Source organism: Pongo abelii, chromosome 1 (assembly GCF_028885655.2).
Source record: "Pongo abelii isolate AG06213 chromosome 1, NHGRI_mPonAbe1-v2.0_pri, whole genome shotgun sequence".
Classification (NCBI taxonomy): Eukaryota; Metazoa; Chordata; class Mammalia; order Primates; family Hominidae; genus Pongo; species Pongo abelii.
In genome coordinates, this window is record NC_071985.2 from 132,905,690 (window position 1) to 132,925,048 (window position 19,359).

Consider the following 19,359-nt stretch of genomic DNA (forward strand, 5'->3'; position numbering starts at 1 on the left):
CAATGAGTAAAATGTTCATTTAATAACTTTCTAACTGTATACAGTATATGCTTGATAGTTCAAAATTCTCCAAATGTAGATATTATACAATAATTATTTTAAATTATTAAATGAGTATTTAATCCTTTTAAATTACATTTTGAAAATTTAATGGCAATTACACACAAATTTTAATTTAAAATAATATTAAGGATTTAATCTGATTTACAGAAATGAAATGCAATGAAGAGATTAAGGGCTAACCTCCATTACTATAAAATTCTCTGGCTACCATCTAGCACAGGAGCAACTGGATTGCTTTCAGCAGTCTTGAAGCACTAAAATATCTTAAAATTCATATGGAGAAATAGTATGTATCGCTACATTAAATTTAGATTTGATATTTATTCTCTGACAAATCAGACTCAGAATATTACTTTATTTTTATGTAATTGAACAAAAAACATTTAGCAATCCTTCATTTAGTAATCTTTTGTATAAATATAAAAATCTCTGATAAGTGAAATTTTTTCAAATTATATTTCTATTTTTTCACAGCTTTATAGGTAATTATAATTTTCAAACTTTAAATATTTCATGTGATTTGATATATCTGTACAGAAAGAGTAAGATAAAAACATTTAATAAGATTAAATCTAATTTGCAAAAATTGATATCTGACATTTGTTGTGTGCTCTTGCAAAGAGTGCATAGGACATTTCTGCAGCAATCAAAAAGGTAAAATCTTTTTAAACTCGGATTTCAAGTTTCCTCTAATATTCCTTCTAATTCTAATCCCTGGAAATACTTTCAAGTTTTGATTTCTAGATGCAATGTGTTTTGTTACATATACACATATTTTATCCTTAAACTTTAAAAAAACAGTATGATCAGATTCAGCATGATGATACCTTCACAGACTCTGTAGAAGTCCTCTGTGCAAGATTAATGTCGAGATTCCTAGTGCACCATCGTGAAAAACCAGTTAAAGATAGTATACAACTATGCTTTAGTGGGATTTCCTGCAGGTTTGGGATCATAACCATATAAAAAAGTAGCTGTTATTACAAGGATGGCTCCAAGGAAAAAGACACTGAATAAGATGAAGACAAAATAAAAAAGAGAAAATCAGATTAAAAGCAGAACAAGTTCCTTCTATTTCTTTACTATAAAAACAATTATAATTTGGGGAAAAATGTTCCAGTAACACAGCTAACAAATCTTGAGTACTTACTACATTCCAGGTATCTGGCTAAGTGATTATATGCATTATTTCATTGAGTTCTCACAGAAAATCTATGAAGATGTATTAGTATTCATTTTTTATACATGAGGAAACAGTTTTACAGAATTTAAATAACTTGTCTAAAGTCCCATAACTTCAAAAGGATTCAAACTCAGGTATGTCTAACTCTACAGCCTGCACTCTCATCCACTGCACTATACTGTCTTCCAAAGCAAAGATATTTTAAGTTCTGTATTTCACCTAAATAGGGATTTTGTATGCAATACATTCAGTAACAAAAGGTCTTAATTCTTTAGTTGAACATATGAAAGGAATATTTTATTCTGTCATGTTAAACCAAGGTAAAGTTTAGTTTAAAATCCAAGATAATAATAAGCAAAACTCAGGACCAGTTTTTATAGGATGCTTTACAAAAGGAAATTACATTAAATACAGGGAGTTCTTGGTTTTCTCTTTATCCTATATATCTATAGATATAGTCTACGATAAATCAGAAACAAATTTAGATGGGATATGTAAACTAGACTACAAATATTAACTTTTTTTTTTCTTTTTAAAGACAGGGTCTCACTCTGTCGCTCAGGCTCTGGAGTGCAGTGCTGTCATCATGGCTCACTGCAGCCTTGACCTCCAGGGTTCAAGCAATCCCAGCTCAATCTCCTAAGCAGCTGGGACTACAGGTGCAAACCACCACACCTGGCTAATTTTTCTATTTTTTGTAGAGCTGAGGTCTCACTTTGTTGCCCAAGCTGATCTTAAACTCCTGGGCTCAGGTGATCTGCCTCAGACTCCCAATGTGCTGTGATTACAGGCATGAGCCACCGTGACCAGCCTGAATCTTAACTTTTATTTGTTTATTTTTCTGAGATGGAGTCTCACTCTGTCGCCCAGGCTGGAGTGCAGTGGTGTGATCTCGGCTCACTGCAACCTCTGCCTCCCAGGTTCAAGCAATTCTCCTGCCTCAGCCTCCCGAGTAGCTGGGATTACCGGTGTGTACCACCACGCCCTGCTAATTTTTTGTATTTTTAGTAGAGACAGGGTTTCACCATGTTGGCCAGGCTGGTCTCGAACTCCTAACCTCAAGTGATCTGCCTGCCTCCGCCTCCCAAAGTGCAATCTTAACTTTTAATGTGTACATTTTTAAAAATGCTATTATAGAGACATAAGCTAGTTTTGGATTTAAAGTTTCTACTAATAGTCCAAAGCCATGCTCCTGTTTTTTAATTGTCTGTAAACGAAAAATAATTACTAATCATTATTAAAAGGCCCTTCATAATATGGTCCCTCCAAACTCATCCTTCCCACTTCATGACACCCAATCTATAATTCAGCCACTCCACTCAGTGAACACAACATACACTTTCTTGACAGTGTCTTTAGAGATACTATTCCCTCTGTCCACAGTTTCTTTGCTTCTTAGAAAATGCTTATTCATAATAATTCAGGTCTAATGTCTCCAAGACTCACTCCCCTAGGCAGAACTACCCTAGCATAACACTTAGCACGCTGTCATTAAATGATGCATTATTTACAAGTCCACTCCCCTGCTCAACCATGTGCTCTTCATTCACTGTGGTAGCCACAGTGCCTAGCATATATAGGGAGCTCAGTAATTATCTGTTACGATTAATAACTAGATTTGACTTGATGCAAATGGTTAACTCTTCAAAAGATTTGAATGCAGTTATACATATAAGGTTATTAGGATAATATAAAACATCCTATAACGTATCTTGAAGAAATTGCTACCACATTAATATTGGTAATTATTAATTACTAGACACTGTCTTCACTAGTCATTATGAACTATTCTTAGCTTTCTGGAACTTTGGAATGGCATGGACTGAAAGTTCATGCTCAACTGAAAGATTTTATGGTCTACCTTTGTATCCACTGCAGGAATCCTTTCTATAATATCTTTAGCAGGATCTACTTGAATACCTAATAATGTCAGGAAACACCTGTTTCTCAAGCCAGCAATTTTTAGATGGTTCTGAGAGAGAAAATTGTCTCAGAAAAAAAATATATTAGGAAAAAACTATCAGAATGTAATGATCACTTCAAGGATTTGAGCCCCCTCTAACAGAATTATTATATGTATACTTCCATTGTTGCATTGATCATACTGTTATAATTATTCACATCTGTCTTTCCAATCACTTGATGGTCACCAAACCTTGATGATCTTGAAGACAAGAAATTGTGTCTCATTCATGCACTCCTTTTCCAGGAGCTAGCACAGTGGCCAGCAGGCACATAGTAGACACTTAATAAACTTTTGATAAAAGAATAAGCAACCCTAAATGGAAGAATGGTAACACCAATAAGCAAAATAACAAGCACAAGAAAAATAATTTAGGGAAATGGGTAATAGTGATATTGTATCAGTAGAGATGTCTAACAGTCAATAGAATAAAGAGATCTAGAGTTTAGGTGAAATCTGAACTTATCTTCCTAGAGAAGACAGATATGACATGGCAGTGGATGAGATGGCCAAGAGAGTGAGCAAGGATTGACAAACTACCAAAGGGACAATCAGAAAGGCAAGTATAGGCATACCATTTCAGAGAAGCCAAACAAACAAACAAAAACCCAGTTTCAGGAGGTGGAATGAGGCTAAAGGCAAATATATTATTACATTTAGGATAGAATTGAATGAAGATTGAGAAAATGTCACTAGATTTATTACTGAAAATGTATTCTCCACAAAGGTAAGATGCATAAAGATAGATGGCTTAGTTATCTATTTTAGGAAAAAGAATCCATCTTCTCCATCTGGCTTAGTGTCCTGAGCATATTCTCAAAATATTCATTCATTCATTCAATAATGGCAGTATCATTGTCTTTTCTCTTTCTATCTTCAACCCAACAAACCTTATATACTTCCTCAGAAACATGAATTTATAGGCAGACATACATCTCATTGCCAAACTACTACTCTTTCGTCCCTCTGTTGGTTTGCTTGTTCATTTATTTGTTTATTCTCTGCATAATTCAAAGATTTAATTACCTCGGCCTTACATAAGGTTCATTTTTTTTTAAAAAAAAAAAGGTATGCTTTTAAAAGTAAAATGTAAACATCTGCAAGGTGCAAACATTCTCAAAGTACATTAAAGCATATGATTTCCTCATCATGTGAACAGGGAATACGATTAAGATTACAAAATTAAGAAACAAGTGTTCATTGTTCGTCTAGTCTCACTAGCTAAGTGATTCATTTCCATACCAAGCTGAAAACAGAAATGCTTTTAAATTTTTGTCTCATAAGAACTACAGATCTCAACATGTATGTTCCAGACCTATTGTCTAGATTGCTAGAAAAGAAAACCATCAACATTCAATATAAAAATATAAAAAGGATATTATATTTTTATAGTGCCAAATTCCATCCATAATCCTATTTCACTCTCAAAAACACAAATGAGTTCAGCAAAGTGGCATATGCCTATAATCCCAGCACTCTGAGAGGCAGAGGTGGGAAGATTGCTTGAGGTAAGGAGTTCAAGATCAGCCCGGGCAACAAAGCACATCTGTAGTCCCAGCTACCCGGGAGGCTGAGGCAGGAGGATTGCTTGAGCCCAGAAGTTTGAAGCTGCAGTGAGCTATGATCGTGCCAGTGCACTGCAACCTGGGTGACAAACTGAGATCCTGTCTCAAAAATATGAACATATAAATAATAAAGTAATAAATAAATAAAAGATCCTTGGGAGATTCCAAAGTTTAGAGGTTGAGAAAATCAGGAAAGGAGTAAAGTTGGAGGAAAACCAAGAGTGTTGTCCTGGAAACAATTAAAATATAATCCCACTAGTCTGGGATTATAAATTAAACAAAAAACTAGAATTTTCAATGCTGTCTGTAATGGATATTCATTACACTCAATTTTTCCTGATGCTATCTCCTCCCTTAGCATCCATAAAACTACAGAGTCCTGGGTCTCCTTCCTCACCCATAACTCCTCCTGCAATTCCTTTCCAGATTGCTTTTCCTGCTACCACCTAATTGAGTTTCCTCATGAGCCACATTCTCTATATAAACTATCTTCTTCAAGGAAGTCATGTAAATTCCGTATTTTAAAAATGTCATTACATGACTTATTTTTATGACTTTATATGACTTATTAACTTTTCTATATCACTTTTTTAATTTGCAGGGAAAATATTCACATCTATTTATTGGGAAAATTCTGGCCAACCAAATTTGTATAAAAAACTTTTCAGGAGAAGACTTTCTTTCATGAATTTAATTTGAAATATTTTTAAAACATAGTTAAATAAATTTTTAAAATTATATAATTCTTCAAATTTATCAGATCACCTTACAAAGAATTCTAATTTTTCTATATACTTTTGGGGATTTAAAAAAATAGAAAAGAATATTTTACCTGGTTGGCACAAAATCTTGAAGCCAAAAATAGGAGATCAATGTTGATAATATTATCGATAAAGAGGTTGCAAATCCTTTTAAAATATTATCTGCATACTTAATAACAGCAGCTATTACAAGGCCTCCAAGTGCCTGCAGAAGTTTTAAAAAAATATTTTTTAAAACACACATATAAAACTGCATTTCAAAACAATTTAAGTATTTAATAAAGCTTTAAGCTTTTGTCCTATAAATTCAATCCCATTATAGTAAGGGATTTATTTTAAACATCTCTTACAACGAATAGACTTATAGGTTTTGTTCAATAGCCCTCTTATTTCAAAAGGCATTTAATAAAAGTAACTACCAGGACAATCTGCAGTTTGTTATAATGGACTTTGACCATATTACAAATAAAATGTCTATCATTATCCAATTTAGTAATTAAACATCACTTGTTTGGACAAATGTGAGAGGACTGGTCACTTAAGTGAAATATTTTTACTTTTGAGTAAAATTAGTAATCAGAGTCAATTTATAGCCTTTCAACAGCCCCTTAATTTGGCTTTTTTCCTATAGTTTCTCCCCTTTCAAATCCACCTCTCATTACTGTCACATTAAGTTTTCTAAAGCACAGTTTTAATTGTGCTTTTTCTTTAAGAATGTAGAAAGAACTTTCTACCTAATCCCTCTCAAATTCCCAATTGTGGCTACTTTAATAATGAGGTTTTACTATACTACACAGTTTTGCTTTCTGCCAAAGACTACTTATCATTTTCCAAATCTAGGTTACCTACTGTAACAACTTCCAAAACACCTCTTCTATGATGGAAGCTTTATTTAGAGAAAGTCATAAATTATGCCAATTGAGCTTACTACAAATTAATGTTTCAGTCCCAATATTTCTTGGCAATGTTGTCATTCATCTATTTACTCCCTATTGAATCCTTCATACCAGTTATACCAAACATTTTTTATTTTTCTCATATCTTCAGCCCCTTTTTAAGGGAAGGGGGCTTCTTCTCTTTGCTGGAATAAGATACATCATACGTAAACTCTCTTGACTCACCCTATCTCCGCTTCAAATTTTCTCTTAATTATTTTTTTCAAATTTTCACTTATCCTTGTTTCCTTTTCTGCTATCTTAAAAACAGAAGTATCTGGGCCGGGTGAGGTGGCTCACGCCTGTAATCCCAGCACTTTGGGAGGCCGAGGCGGGCGGATCACAAGGCCAGGAGATCGAAACCATCCTGGCTAACACAGTGAAACCCCATCTCTACTAAAAATATAAAAAATTAGCCAGGCTTGGTGGCGGGCGCCTGTAGTCCCAGCTACTTGGGAGGCTGAGGCAGGAGAATGGCATGAACCTGGGAGGCGGAGCTTGCAGTGAGCCAAGATCACGCCACTGCACTCCAGCCTGGGCAACAGAGCTAGCCTCCGTCTCAAAAAGAAAAAAAAAAAAAAATAGAAGTATATCCTACCTGCTTTTAAAACACAACTATCTTTTGCCATCTTCACCTTCCTTTCTGGAGCCTTGCTTCTTAGGCTTCAAATATCTCTAGAAGAATAGGAGGCTCTAAGGATAGTGACTTGTATCTTCATTTTTATATCCTCTAGAATTCTCCATATGTATTTTTTAAAGATGTAATTAATTACTCAACCCTTGAACAATTCCAAGCTATATATAAACTGAATTTGACAGACGTTTTCCAATATGTAACTACAATATGAGGCTATGAACTGTCACAGAATTAAATATCTAGATCTGCTTCCTGGGTCTTAATGGCTGACCCAGACTTCCTCTACAATGGTAAGACTTGTAGAAAAATCAAAAGTTATATTTGCCTTTAGCTTCAACTCTTTTATTCTTAAACTTGTATTTTCATTATGTTACATTTAAATACCACAAAGTTCATTAAAGACCCCTTCTCAAAATAAGATTTCATTACAGCATTAAGATCACTTCTATTTTCACTTCCTTGAATAAACTAGATACGAGAGCGCTAACAGGAGGGACCTTTTCCCCTCACATCAGTATATCAGGAGCTACTTTGATTCTTTATATTAAAATAGGGTTTATTAGCATTAAATCTAAGACTTTAAATGCTTTACCTGAAGAACAACTACTATCCAGGTCAGTCGGTTATATCCCTGAAAAAATCCATTCTTTGATACCAGTTCTCCATCATAAATGTATACACCCATTAATCCAAATATACTTCCAAAGAAACCTAAAAAAAAGTAAAATCTACATGATATATCATTTAGTTTGTCTGAAAAGATATATTTTTTCCACTGATATTCCAAATAATTTTATACTTAACTTTTTCTTTTTGATAAAATTAGATTACTTTCTTTTTTGAGACGGAGTCTTGCTCTGTTGCCCAGGCTGCAGTGCAGTGGCGCAATCTTGGCTTACTGCAACCTCTGCCTCCCAGGTTTAAGCAATTCTCCTGCCTCAGCCCCCCGAGTACCTGGGACTACAGGTGCGTGCCACCATGCCCGGCTAATTTTTTGTATTTTTAGTAGAGACGGGGTTTCACTGTGTTAGCCAGGATGGTCTCGATCTCCTGACCTCGTGATCCACCTGCCTCGGCCTCCCAAAGTGCTGGGATTACAGGCGTGAGTCACGCGCCCAGCCAAAATTAGATTACTTTCTAAAATTTTTACTTGGTTTTGTATACTTAACAAAAGTATACTTTGTACTATATTATGACTACAAGACAAAGACATACAAATGTAAAAAGACAAAGACATAGAATACAAAAAATAACAGACATTATCAACTTTGGAGCACTAAAATAATACAATGCACAAATTAGATGATTACATGGCTAGCCCATTCAAATATGTGCAAATTGCTCACATTTGGAATATGTCATTGTTCTTCCATCTTCCTCTTGCTAGATCTAGATTTTTCATATATTCACATGGATACATACAAATATAAAAGCTCAGGCAGGGGGTACAATATTTTTCCTTATTAAGAAGTTTTGAGAGTGGGCACAGTGCCTCACGCCTGAAATCCCAGCACTTTGGAAGGCCAAAGCAGGAGAATCACTTGACCCCAGGAGTTTAAGACCCACCCAGGCAACATAGCAAGACTCCAACTCTACAAAAAATTTTTAAATTAGCTAGGTGTGGTGGTGCATGCCCGTAGTCCTAGCTACTCAGGTGGCTGAGGTGGAACAATCACTTGAGCCCGTAAGTTTGAGGTTACAGTGAGCTATGATTCTACCACTGCATTCCCGTCTGAGCAAAACAGCGAGACTGTCTCTAAAAAAATAAATAAATAAATGAAAGGTTTTTTTGAAAGTATAACTAATAATAACTAATATCCAAAAAATCACAGCTAAGAAATAGTCATAAAAATCATTAGATTCTGTGTTACTGAAGTTTCACTGTTAGAGAAAGTTAACCTGGTGAGAGCAGAAACTGCCTTGTTCATGTTGAATCTCACCTCAGAAACATATTCTATCACATGACTATTGGAATAAAAGATTCCCAGAAGCATTGCTAGGCTATAAATAAAGAAATTCATGCTTACAGGGACCACTTCTTATGGGTCACCTTTGAAATATATGCAGTTAAGGAGTGCAAGGGTAAAGCAATTTTTAAAAATGAAGTCATAACTAATCAAAGTATTCCACAATAGAAAGGAAGTGAAAAGGATGTGAAATGCTCTAAAATTCCATTTAAGTCAGCTCTATCCTTTTAATGTCTAATTTCAAACATGAAATTAATGCTGGCATATAATTACAAAAACACACCTGATGGTATTTTATATGACGGTATTACATATATATAAAATATGTATGTGTGTGTATATATATACACACACATATATAAAATATCATCAGAAGAGTTTTATATATAACATATATATATATGTATATGTATATTTTGAGACAGGATTTCACTCTGTCACTTAGCAGGCTGGAGTGCAGAGGCACAATCACAACTCACTGCAGCCTCGACTTCTTGGACTCAAGCAATCCTCCCACCTCAGCCTCCCAAGCAGCTTGGACTACAGGCACACGCTACCACACCTGGCTAATTTTTTTTTTTTTTTTTTGTACAGAGTTTTGTAGTATTGCTCAGGCTGGTCTCCAATAACTAAGCTCAAACAATCCACCTGCCTTGGCCTCTCAAAATGCTGGGATTACAGGCGTGAGCCACTGCATCCAGCCTTATATATATATATTTTTTTTTTAAGAAACAGGGTCTCACTATGTTGCTCAGGTCTCAAAACTCCTGGTTCTCAAGCAATCCTCCCATCTCAGCCTCCCAATTATCTGGGATTAGAAGCCCAAGCCACCACACCTAGTGAAGTTTTTTAATTTATAAAAGACTTTGTAATTACTAAAAAAGTATACATTATAGAAGGATATATACATGTCAGTATGAACAGATCTACTGCATTCTAACAGTTGCATAATATTCCTTTGTATGGATTATAATAGCAAATATGTATGTATCAGCATGTAACAGGAATTATTCTAAGTGCTTCATGTATGTTAACTCACATACAACACTATGAGGTAGGTGTCTATTTTATAGATGAAGAAACTGAAGCACAGAGAGGTTACATAACTTGCCCAAGCTCACACTACTGGTAAATCATGGGCTCAGGAGAGAAAGTGATCTTAATCACTATACTATGTATTATATCGATAATTTATTTAACCAGTCCTCTAAATGTTTTCTGTTTTTTAGAATTGTAACCAATGGCTGAAACAATAATCCTGGACATCTATCTTTGTGCTTTTATAGGATAGATTCTTATCCAGACTTGAAATTCTAACATTACAGCCTACACATACTTAAAATTTTGGCAAATATTCCCAAATTGAAATCCAACATGGTTATATCAATCTATACTCCTAGGAACAATAGGTAATAGAGTTCCTGGTTCTCTATTCTCTGGCTAAAATTGGATCTTATCATGTTAATCTTTGACAATTTGATGTTTGAAAAATGCTATTACATTGTTTTAATTTGTTCTTATAATTTTGAATTGTGATAGGCAATTATTTAATTATCCTTTCAAAACGTTAAGTCTGTTATCTTTTTTTTTCTATGAGCATTGGAGCTTATGAAGTCACCAAATAAGAAATTCATGAAGCACATTAGAATCATGAATTCTGACTTGTCTTCCATTTTTATCTTACAATTTAATAAAAGTTTAGGCAACTCACACAAACCTTATTTCTTTCTTTTTCTCTGATATTGTATATTTATATAAATAGTTGACATTTTTAGTGCTCACTATACGTAAGACACTTTATTCTTGGCTCACTGCAACCTCCGCCTCCCAGGTTCAAGCGATTGTCCTGCCTCAGCCTCCAGATTAGCCGGGATTACAGGCGCGCGCCACCATACCTGGCTAATTTTTTGTATTTTTAGTAGAGATGGGGTTTCATCATGTTGGCCAGGCTGGTCTTTATGTCACAGATCTAAGTTTTTCATATTCTTAAATAAAAGGCGTTCATTTAAAACAAAATGTTTGGCCGGGCACGGTGGCTCACGCCTGTAATCCCAGCACTTTGGGAGGCCGAGGTGGGCAGATCACAAGGTCAGGAGATCGAGACCATCCTGGCTAACACGGTGAAACCCCATCTCTACTAAAAATACAAAAAATTAGCCAGGCGTGGTGGCAGGTGCCTGTAGTCCCAGCTACTCGGGAGGCTGAGACAGGAGAACAGCGTGAACCCGGGAGGCGGAGCTTGCAGTGAGCCAAGATTGCACCACTGCACTCCAGCCTGGGCGACAGAGCGAGACTCTGTCTCAAAAAAAAAATAAATAAATAAATAATAAAATAAAATAAAATGTTTTAAAAGACAAGAACATTGCCAGATATTTGGATCAATAGCAGATTTTATGCAAGGCTCATTTATTTAAAGATATATAGAAATCTTTAAATATAACAATATAATCATTTTTAAAATAATATTAGAAAACATTTAAAACTTACCAAGCTGAATATTTCTTATCCACACTGATTGTTTTGTTTCTTTTAAGATTTTCTCAAAGTAAACCCCAGCAAAGCCACTTGAAAAACATGCTGTGAGAACTGCCATGAGTCCTACAAATTGAGAACCAGCTGAAAGTTCCTTAGAATCAAGCTGAGAATCTGAGGGCCACTAAATAAGAAGAAAAATAAAATTGAAGTTTAATTCCTATAACATTTTACATAAACATATTGAGAGCCCACTCTTAGACCATAACTTAAAAATGCAACCAATATCATTTTTGGGATTGCAAAGGAGAGCTTTTAACATAAAACCTTACAATCATTTTATTTTTTTCCTCACAGGGATAATATATTACTAACTTATAATTTCAAAAAGTACCTTAGAAATAATAAATATTTTACATTTCATCTATTACAGAGACCAATGTTACCTTGAGATAATTCCTTGAAGTTTAATTTATTAAAAAGCACCATCTCAAATACAGGCAGAAGAAAGAATGAGAATCTCACATCCCCTCTGCTGTGTCAGCAAAAGTAGAGATCAGCTGGAAAGTGTGTTCTAAATCAAGCATAATAAAGGGAAGCTGTTGGGAGGTGAACCCCAAACACTGTCAGGAAAAGACAGTCCATCAGACAGGGAAGGAAAACTCTGAGTACAAGACACTGGAAACAAAATGTGTTGGAAGGGACTCCAGGATCATTCCACCAGGGATGGTACCCTATGGCTTAGATGGTACCCTTAATCTAATCAACTGATACCCTGTAACTACTGTTAAATTTTCTTTTGCATCTATTTCTTCCCTCTTCAGTTTGATCTTCTACTAGCTAGACTTCTTTCTTTGAGACATGGTCTCACTTTGTCACCCAGGCTGGAGTGCAGTGCCTGATAACAGCTCACTGCAGCCTCAACCTCCCTGGGCTCAGGTGATCCACCTTAGCCTCCCCAGTAGCTGGGACTACAGGTGCACACAACCACACCCAGCTAATTTCTGTATTTTTTGTAGAGACAGGGTTCTGCCATGTTGCCCAGGATGGTCTCAAACTCCTGGGCTCAAGCAATTTGCCTGCCTTGGCCTCCCAAAGTGCTAGGATTGTGGGTGTGAGCCACCCTGCCCAACCTAACTGGACTTCTTAAAGCCATTTTTCCTTCTGAAACTGTACTTTTCATAGCGACCAAAGACTTTTCAATCAATATGTTAACTACTTTTTAATAATAAAATTGTTCATTCTCTATTCAGCTTGCCTTCACCACAGAATTAACACTACTGACTATTCATTCCTTACCTCTTGAAACGACCTGCTCTTTTCCGTGTTCTCTCCTCCAATCTATACTTATTCTAGTCAACTGACTCTTTGGATGATGGAAATGTTCTGCATCTTCACCCTCAATAGGGTCATCACTATATTTAAGTGGCTCTGAGCACTTGAAATGTGGGTAGTGTGACCAAGGAACTGAAATTTTAATTTAATTTTAACTAATTAAATTTAAATAGCTACATACGGCTTGTGGCTACCCTATTGGACAGTGTAGTTCTACAGCATAGTTTATAGGAATCCCCTCTACCCTGGAGAGCTGATTCACAGAAGCACTGACATCTCTTCTGAGCTCAAGTCCAAGATTTTCAGTTGCTGCTATCCAGAAACTTATCTCCTCAAGGCCAATATGATTAAAATGTACCCATTCCTCTTCAAAGCAAACATACCTTTTGATACCTTTATATCTATTAAAAATGCCACCATTCAAACTTAAGTTTCTTAATCTCCTTGCTCTCCATTCTCTATGATATTTATTGGTCTAACACTCACACTGATTCTTCCCTTGGAACAACTCTTACATCACTGCTGTGGGACATTCCAATCCCATTAACCTGACAGTTTAGGTCCCTGTCATGCTTTCTAACTCCTCTCCATTCCTTCAGTCTTTCTCCCCACCAATCTGCCCTGCATGCCTATAGGATTTCTCTGATATGCCACTCTCCCTTCCAACTCTCCAGTGAGGCCTTACAGCCAAAAGCAGTTAAGCCTAAGCTCCTGGTTCAATACTGAAGACCACATATAATCTAGGACCAATCTGTATTTTGTAATTTCATCTCTCACCATATCTTTGTCAATTATTTGTTCCAATCAAAGAAGACTATTACCACTTCTTAACTTATCTTGTGCTTATCCACCGATCAACATCTGTATTTTTTTTAACATACCTTTTATGTAATGCTTTTTCTGCTGTTTCCAACCTACTGAAACACAAATAGTGAAAAGTTTTAAGGAGATTTGGTTCTGGCTCTGCCACTACTAGATTGGGATCATAAGCAATTTCATTAACCTATCTGAGCTTCAATAACTCTTTTGTAAGTTGAGAAGAATAATATCTACTTTAAACAGTTGTGTATAACATGAGATTATACAGGATAAGTACCAAGTGGGCACCTGGCACATAAGTACTCAGTATGCAAATTTCATTATAATTATTACCTTTCAACACCTAATTTAACTCCAATATCATCCCTGAAGATTTCCCAGGAGTCATCTGTACTTACAGGATATAGAATCAGTTGACAACCATCATGTAAAAAAAAAATCATTTGTTTAAGTCTTGCTAATTAGGCACTATGAATGGAAGGAGCAGTGAAACACAGCTGCTGCCTTCTAGGAACTTAAGTTGTAGGGGTAAACAGACATATAAATGAGCATTTAACTATAAGTACTTTGGAAAAGGTATGTACAAAGTACTATGGTGGTAGAGAAGAAGGCATAGAAGGCATAAATGTTTAAATGTTATGCCTGTGATGTTAAGAAGATATTCTGGTAGAGGCAGACTTTAAGACTGAGCTGAGTCTTAAAGGTAGGAGTTAGCCAGGCAAAGAAAGGGGAGAAGGCATTGTAGGCACAAGAGAAAGAATGAATAAATGCTCAGCTGTGCAAAATAGCCCCTACAAGCAGCTCAGTTGTAGCAATTCAGAGTGTGAAGTATGCAGCAGCAGAAATGAGTCTAGAACTGTAGGTACATTTCAGAAGGTCCAGTGTGTCACACTAATCACTCTGAGCTTTATCCTATAGGTCTGTGTTCCTGAAGCTTCAGTTATTTGCCTATCATTTTCATGGTTTTGTCAAACTTATGTTCCACCTGAACTATTAATAACTTTCTAATTTAAAATACCTTACTGTTTGAAACAATGCCTACTTTAGCTTACCCTAAGCAATATTTATGAAAATATGAATTTGATATGCCACTTATACTTTTGTAATATTCATTTAAAATAAATATTAAAAATATTAGGCTGGGTGCAGTGGCTTACGCCTGTAATCCCAGCACTTTAGGAGGCTGAGGCGGGTGGATCAGGAGGTCAGGAGTTCGAGACCAGCCTGGCCAACACAGTGAAAGCCCATCTTTACTAAAAATACAAAAAATTAGCCGGGCATGGTGGCAGGCACCTGTAATCCCAGCTACTTGGAAGGCTGAGGCAGGAGAATTGCTTGAACCCAGGAGGTGGAGGTTGCAGTGAGCTGAGATTGTACCACTGCCTTCCAGCCTGGGACAGAGCAAGACTCCACCTCAAAAAAAAAAAAAATTAAAAATTTATTTATGATATAAATTCCACACTTCAGGGAAAGTGATGGCATGAACTGAGGAATTATCAAGATATAAGTATTAATAAAACCTTCCATCAGAACAAGTATCACTGAGGACTAAAAATAATAATCATCATAATAAATAATAAGGCCAGGTGCAGTGGCTCACATTTAACACTTTGGGAGGCTGAGGCAGGATGATCACTTCAGCCCGGAAGTTTAAGACTAGCCTGGGAAACATAGTGAGACCCCGTCACTATATAAATTTTTTAAAAAAAATTAAAATTAACCCCCCCCAAGAATAGATGAAATCTCCAAAAATAAAGATATAACTTAGAAGAAATAACAAACCTGCAAGCAATCCCAGTATTTAAAGGGAGTCTCACAGAAAAGATCCATATGAAGAAAACCGATAAGGAATCATTAGAAAGATAAAAGAACCAGGAAAAAATGGTATTGTGAAGTCAATAGAAAATAAAAGGGAGTGGCTAATAATCTCAAATGCTACAGATAACCAGCAAAAATCAACTTTCTTTAAAATGCAGTGTCTTATTTCCCTAATTAGAATGTTCACTTCTGTAGGTAATATAATTTTATTTTGATTAATTCCTCTGTATTACTTACACTCCCAAAGTAGTATGTCACACAAAGGATGCCCTCAAAACATATGTTAGTTGTGGGGAAAAACATTTGTTGGTTTCAACAATCAATAGAACCATATTTCTCCACACAAAATAAATAAGGTTTTGAAACCACGATAAAGATAAAAATATATACTTATCTTGAATAGTTACCTGTACAAAAGCAACTCCTGTCATCAAAATTACTAGGGACAGCCACTGGTATACACCCAATTTTTTACTAAGCATAGACACAGAAAATAATGCTGTTGTAAGAATTTTCAACTGATACGTGACCTGAAAAAGAAAAGAGTAATATTATTAATGTTTGTTTGTTTGTTTGTTCCTTAAGAGTACTATTAGAAAGGTATTTTAAGGACTATGGCAGCATCCTGGTGGTTGCATCTGGCTGGGAACTGGAATCTAAAGCTTCAGTTAATGCCAGTCTCAGGAATCTGTACTATGTACCAGAGAGCTCTGGACACTTTAGGCAATAATGCAAAATGAATTGAACCTTCTTATTGTAAATTAGGTTGCAACATGCAAGCAAAGACAAAATTATCTCCACAGCCACTGCCACTCTTGCAGATACACACGCATGCAATCTAGGGGCCTGGGTATCAACCTGTCCCACCTGCCACAGACAGCACCTGCGCAGACCATCCAGGGGCCTGAGGACAAGCCTGTCCCACCCACCACTGCTTGCACAGGCCTCCAGGGACTTGAAAACGAGCCTGCTCTGTCTACCGCCCACGCATGCCTCCTGGGGGCTAGCGACTGACCTGCACAACCTGTTGCTACCACTGCTGGCACCCACCCATGCACACAAACTGAGGCCTGAAAATTGGATTGCCCAGCCCTATGCTTTCACCACTGGCACTCATGTACACTGCTTGGGGACCCAAGATTGGCCTACTGCTGCTCCTGCTACTGCCAATGCCACACATGCCACTCAAGAACTGGAAGACCCACCTGCCTGCCCAGCCCACTGCTGCCTCCAGCAGCACTAAAACAAGCTGCTGGGAGGCCCAAGGACCAGCCACCTGGACCCACCACTGCTAGTATCTGCATACACCTCTTGGGGACCCAAGAACCAGCATACCTGGTCCACCACTGCCACCACTGGACCCTGCCTGGCATCCCCATCCCCAGCAAAGCCTTGCCACAGCCTCCACTAATAACTTCAGTCAAAGCAACTAAGGAACCAGACAGACCCCACTGACATTGATTATAGCCAAATAAATCACATAGAGACTATACATTACTGCACCCACCCAGGATCAAAGCCAAAGCACCCTACCCAACCAACATTATGCATATATCTGTAGGAAAATGTCTTTCCCTGTGAAAGCTGTCTACAAAACTGGAAGAAGCTATTGTTATACCAGATGCATAGATATCAATATAAGTACACAAGAAACATGAGAAAGCAAGAAAATATGACACCTCCAAAGGGACACAATAATTCTCCAGTAACACATTCCAATGAAAAGAAAATATGAAAGGCCTGAAAAGAATTCAACATAATGATATCTACAAAGTTTAGTGAGATATAAGAGAACACAAGCAGACAATATAAACAAAATAGGAGAACAATTCATCATCTAAATGAGGTATTCAACAAAGAGATATCATAAAAAAGAACTAAACAAAAATCATACAACTAAAAAATTCAATAAATGAAATAAAAAATCCAATAAAGAGCTTCAATGTTAGACTAGATGAAACAGAATAAAGAATTTCTGAACTTGAAGTCAGGTCTTTTGAAATAAGCCAGTCACATTAAAAAAAGAGAAAAAAGAGTGAAAAAGCCTAAATAGAGTCAACCCAAAAAGATCTTCACCAAAGTACATTATAGTCAAACTACCAAAAGTCAAAAGACAAAGAGAGAACCCTAAAAACAGCAAGAGACAAGCATCAAGTTACATATAAGGGAATCTCCATCAGTCTTAGCAGCAGATTTTTTAAGAGAAACATTATAGGCCAGGAGAGAATTAGATGATATATTCAAAGTGCTGAAAGAAAGAAAAACTGCGAGATAAAAATACCATACACAGTGAAACTATTGTTAAAAAATGAATGCAGGCTGGGTATGGAGGCTCATGCCTGTAATCCCAGCATTTTGGGAGGCCGAGGTGGGCAGATCACTTGAGGTCAGGAGTTTGAGACCAGCCTGGCCAACATGATGAAACCCCGTCTCTACTAAAAATACAAAAATTAGCAGGGCGTGGTGGCGTGCACAGGCATGGTAGAGTGCGACTGTGGTCTAGCTACCTGGAAGGATGAGGCAGGAGGACAGGTTGAGCCCAGGAATTTGATACTGCAGTGCACCATAACTGTGCCTGTGAACAGCCACTGTACTCCAGCCTAGGAAGCATAGCAAGACATCTGTCTTTTAGAAAATAAAAAATAAAAAATAAATAGAAATAAATTTTTTTAAATTAAAAAATAGGTAAATAAATTTTTTAAAAATAAAATGAGAGATAAAGTCTTTCCTAGATAAGGAAAAACTGACAAAATTCATCACCACTAAACCAGCCGTATAAGAAATGCTTAGGCCAGGTGCCTGTAATCACAACGCTTCAGGAAGCCGAGGCGGGCAGATCTCTTGAGCTCAGGAGTTTAAGACCAGCCCTGGGAAACATGACAAAATCTCATCTCTAAAAAAATACGAAAGTTATCCAGGCATGGTGGTGTGCACGGGTAGTCCCAGCTACTTGGGAGGCTGAGGGAAGATGGCTTGAGCCTGGGAGGCAGAAGTTGCAGTGAACCGAGACTGTGCCCCTGCACTCCAGCCTGGGTGATAGAGCCAGACCTTGCCTCAAAAACAAACAAAAAAAGTGCTTACAGGAGTCCTGCACTTGAAAGCCAGTATCTACCATGATAAAAACACATGAAAGTATAAAATTCACTGGAAAACCAGACACACAAATGACAAAGAGAAAGGAGTCAAACATTAACACTACAGAAAACCAACCAGAAAACAACTGACAAAATGACAGGAATAATCCCCATGTATCAATAATAACTGTGAATGTAAATAAATTAAATTTCCCACATAAAAGATATGGACTGGCAAAATGGATTTAAAAAACCATACGTTAACTACACACTACCTACAAGAAATGCAGTTCACCTGTAAAGACAAACATAGACTGAAAGTAAAGGGATAGAGAGATATTCCATGCAAACAGAAACCAAAAATGAGCAGAAATAGCTATACTTCTGTAAAATAGACTTTAGGTCAAAAACTTCAGAAACAGACAAAGAGGTAATTATATCATGATAAAGGGATCAATTCAACAAGACTATAGAGCAATTCTAAATATATATGCACCCAACACTGCAGCACCTAGATATATTAAGAAAATATTAGTAGCTCTAAAGAGAGAGATAGACTCCAATACAGTAACAATTGGGGACTTCACAACCCCACTCTCAGTTTTGCGCATATATCATCTAGAAAGAAAATCAACAAAAGAAACATTAGAGGATTTAAACGACACTTTATACCTAATGGAACTCCCAGACATTCACAAAACACTTCATCTAACAGTTGCGGAATGCACATGCTTCTCATCAGCACATGCAGCATTCTCCAGAATAGA

At 36.6% G+C, this 19,359-nt stretch overlaps 1 protein-coding gene across 8 annotated transcripts in view; it reads right to left on the reverse strand.

The window, feature by feature from the left end:
- SLC35A3 (solute carrier family 35 member A3) overlaps positions 1-19,359 on the reverse strand; it is a 56,323-nt gene that overhangs the window by 3,468 nt on the left and 33,496 nt on the right. For 2 of the 8 annotated variants that reach the window (XR_010138056.1, XR_008513335.2), the window contains exons 4-8: positions 15,926-16,048; positions 11,562-11,730; positions 7,700-7,818; positions 5,607-5,740; positions 891-1,072 (exon numbers count right to left, since the gene is read on the reverse strand). Coding sequence is in view for 6 of the 8 variants with exons in the window: in XM_024236812.3 (XP_024092580.1) it covers positions 982-1,072; positions 5,607-5,740; positions 7,700-7,818; positions 11,562-11,730; positions 15,926-16,048 (636 nt within the window). In the remaining 2 variants the exon portion in view is untranslated. Of the gene's footprint in view, positions 1-3; positions 1,073-5,606; positions 5,741-7,699; positions 7,819-11,561; positions 11,731-15,925; positions 16,049-19,359 lie in introns of those variants that run through there. The other 6 variants (XM_024236812.3, XM_024236808.2, XM_063718383.1 and 3 more) reach the window with 3 other exon arrangements.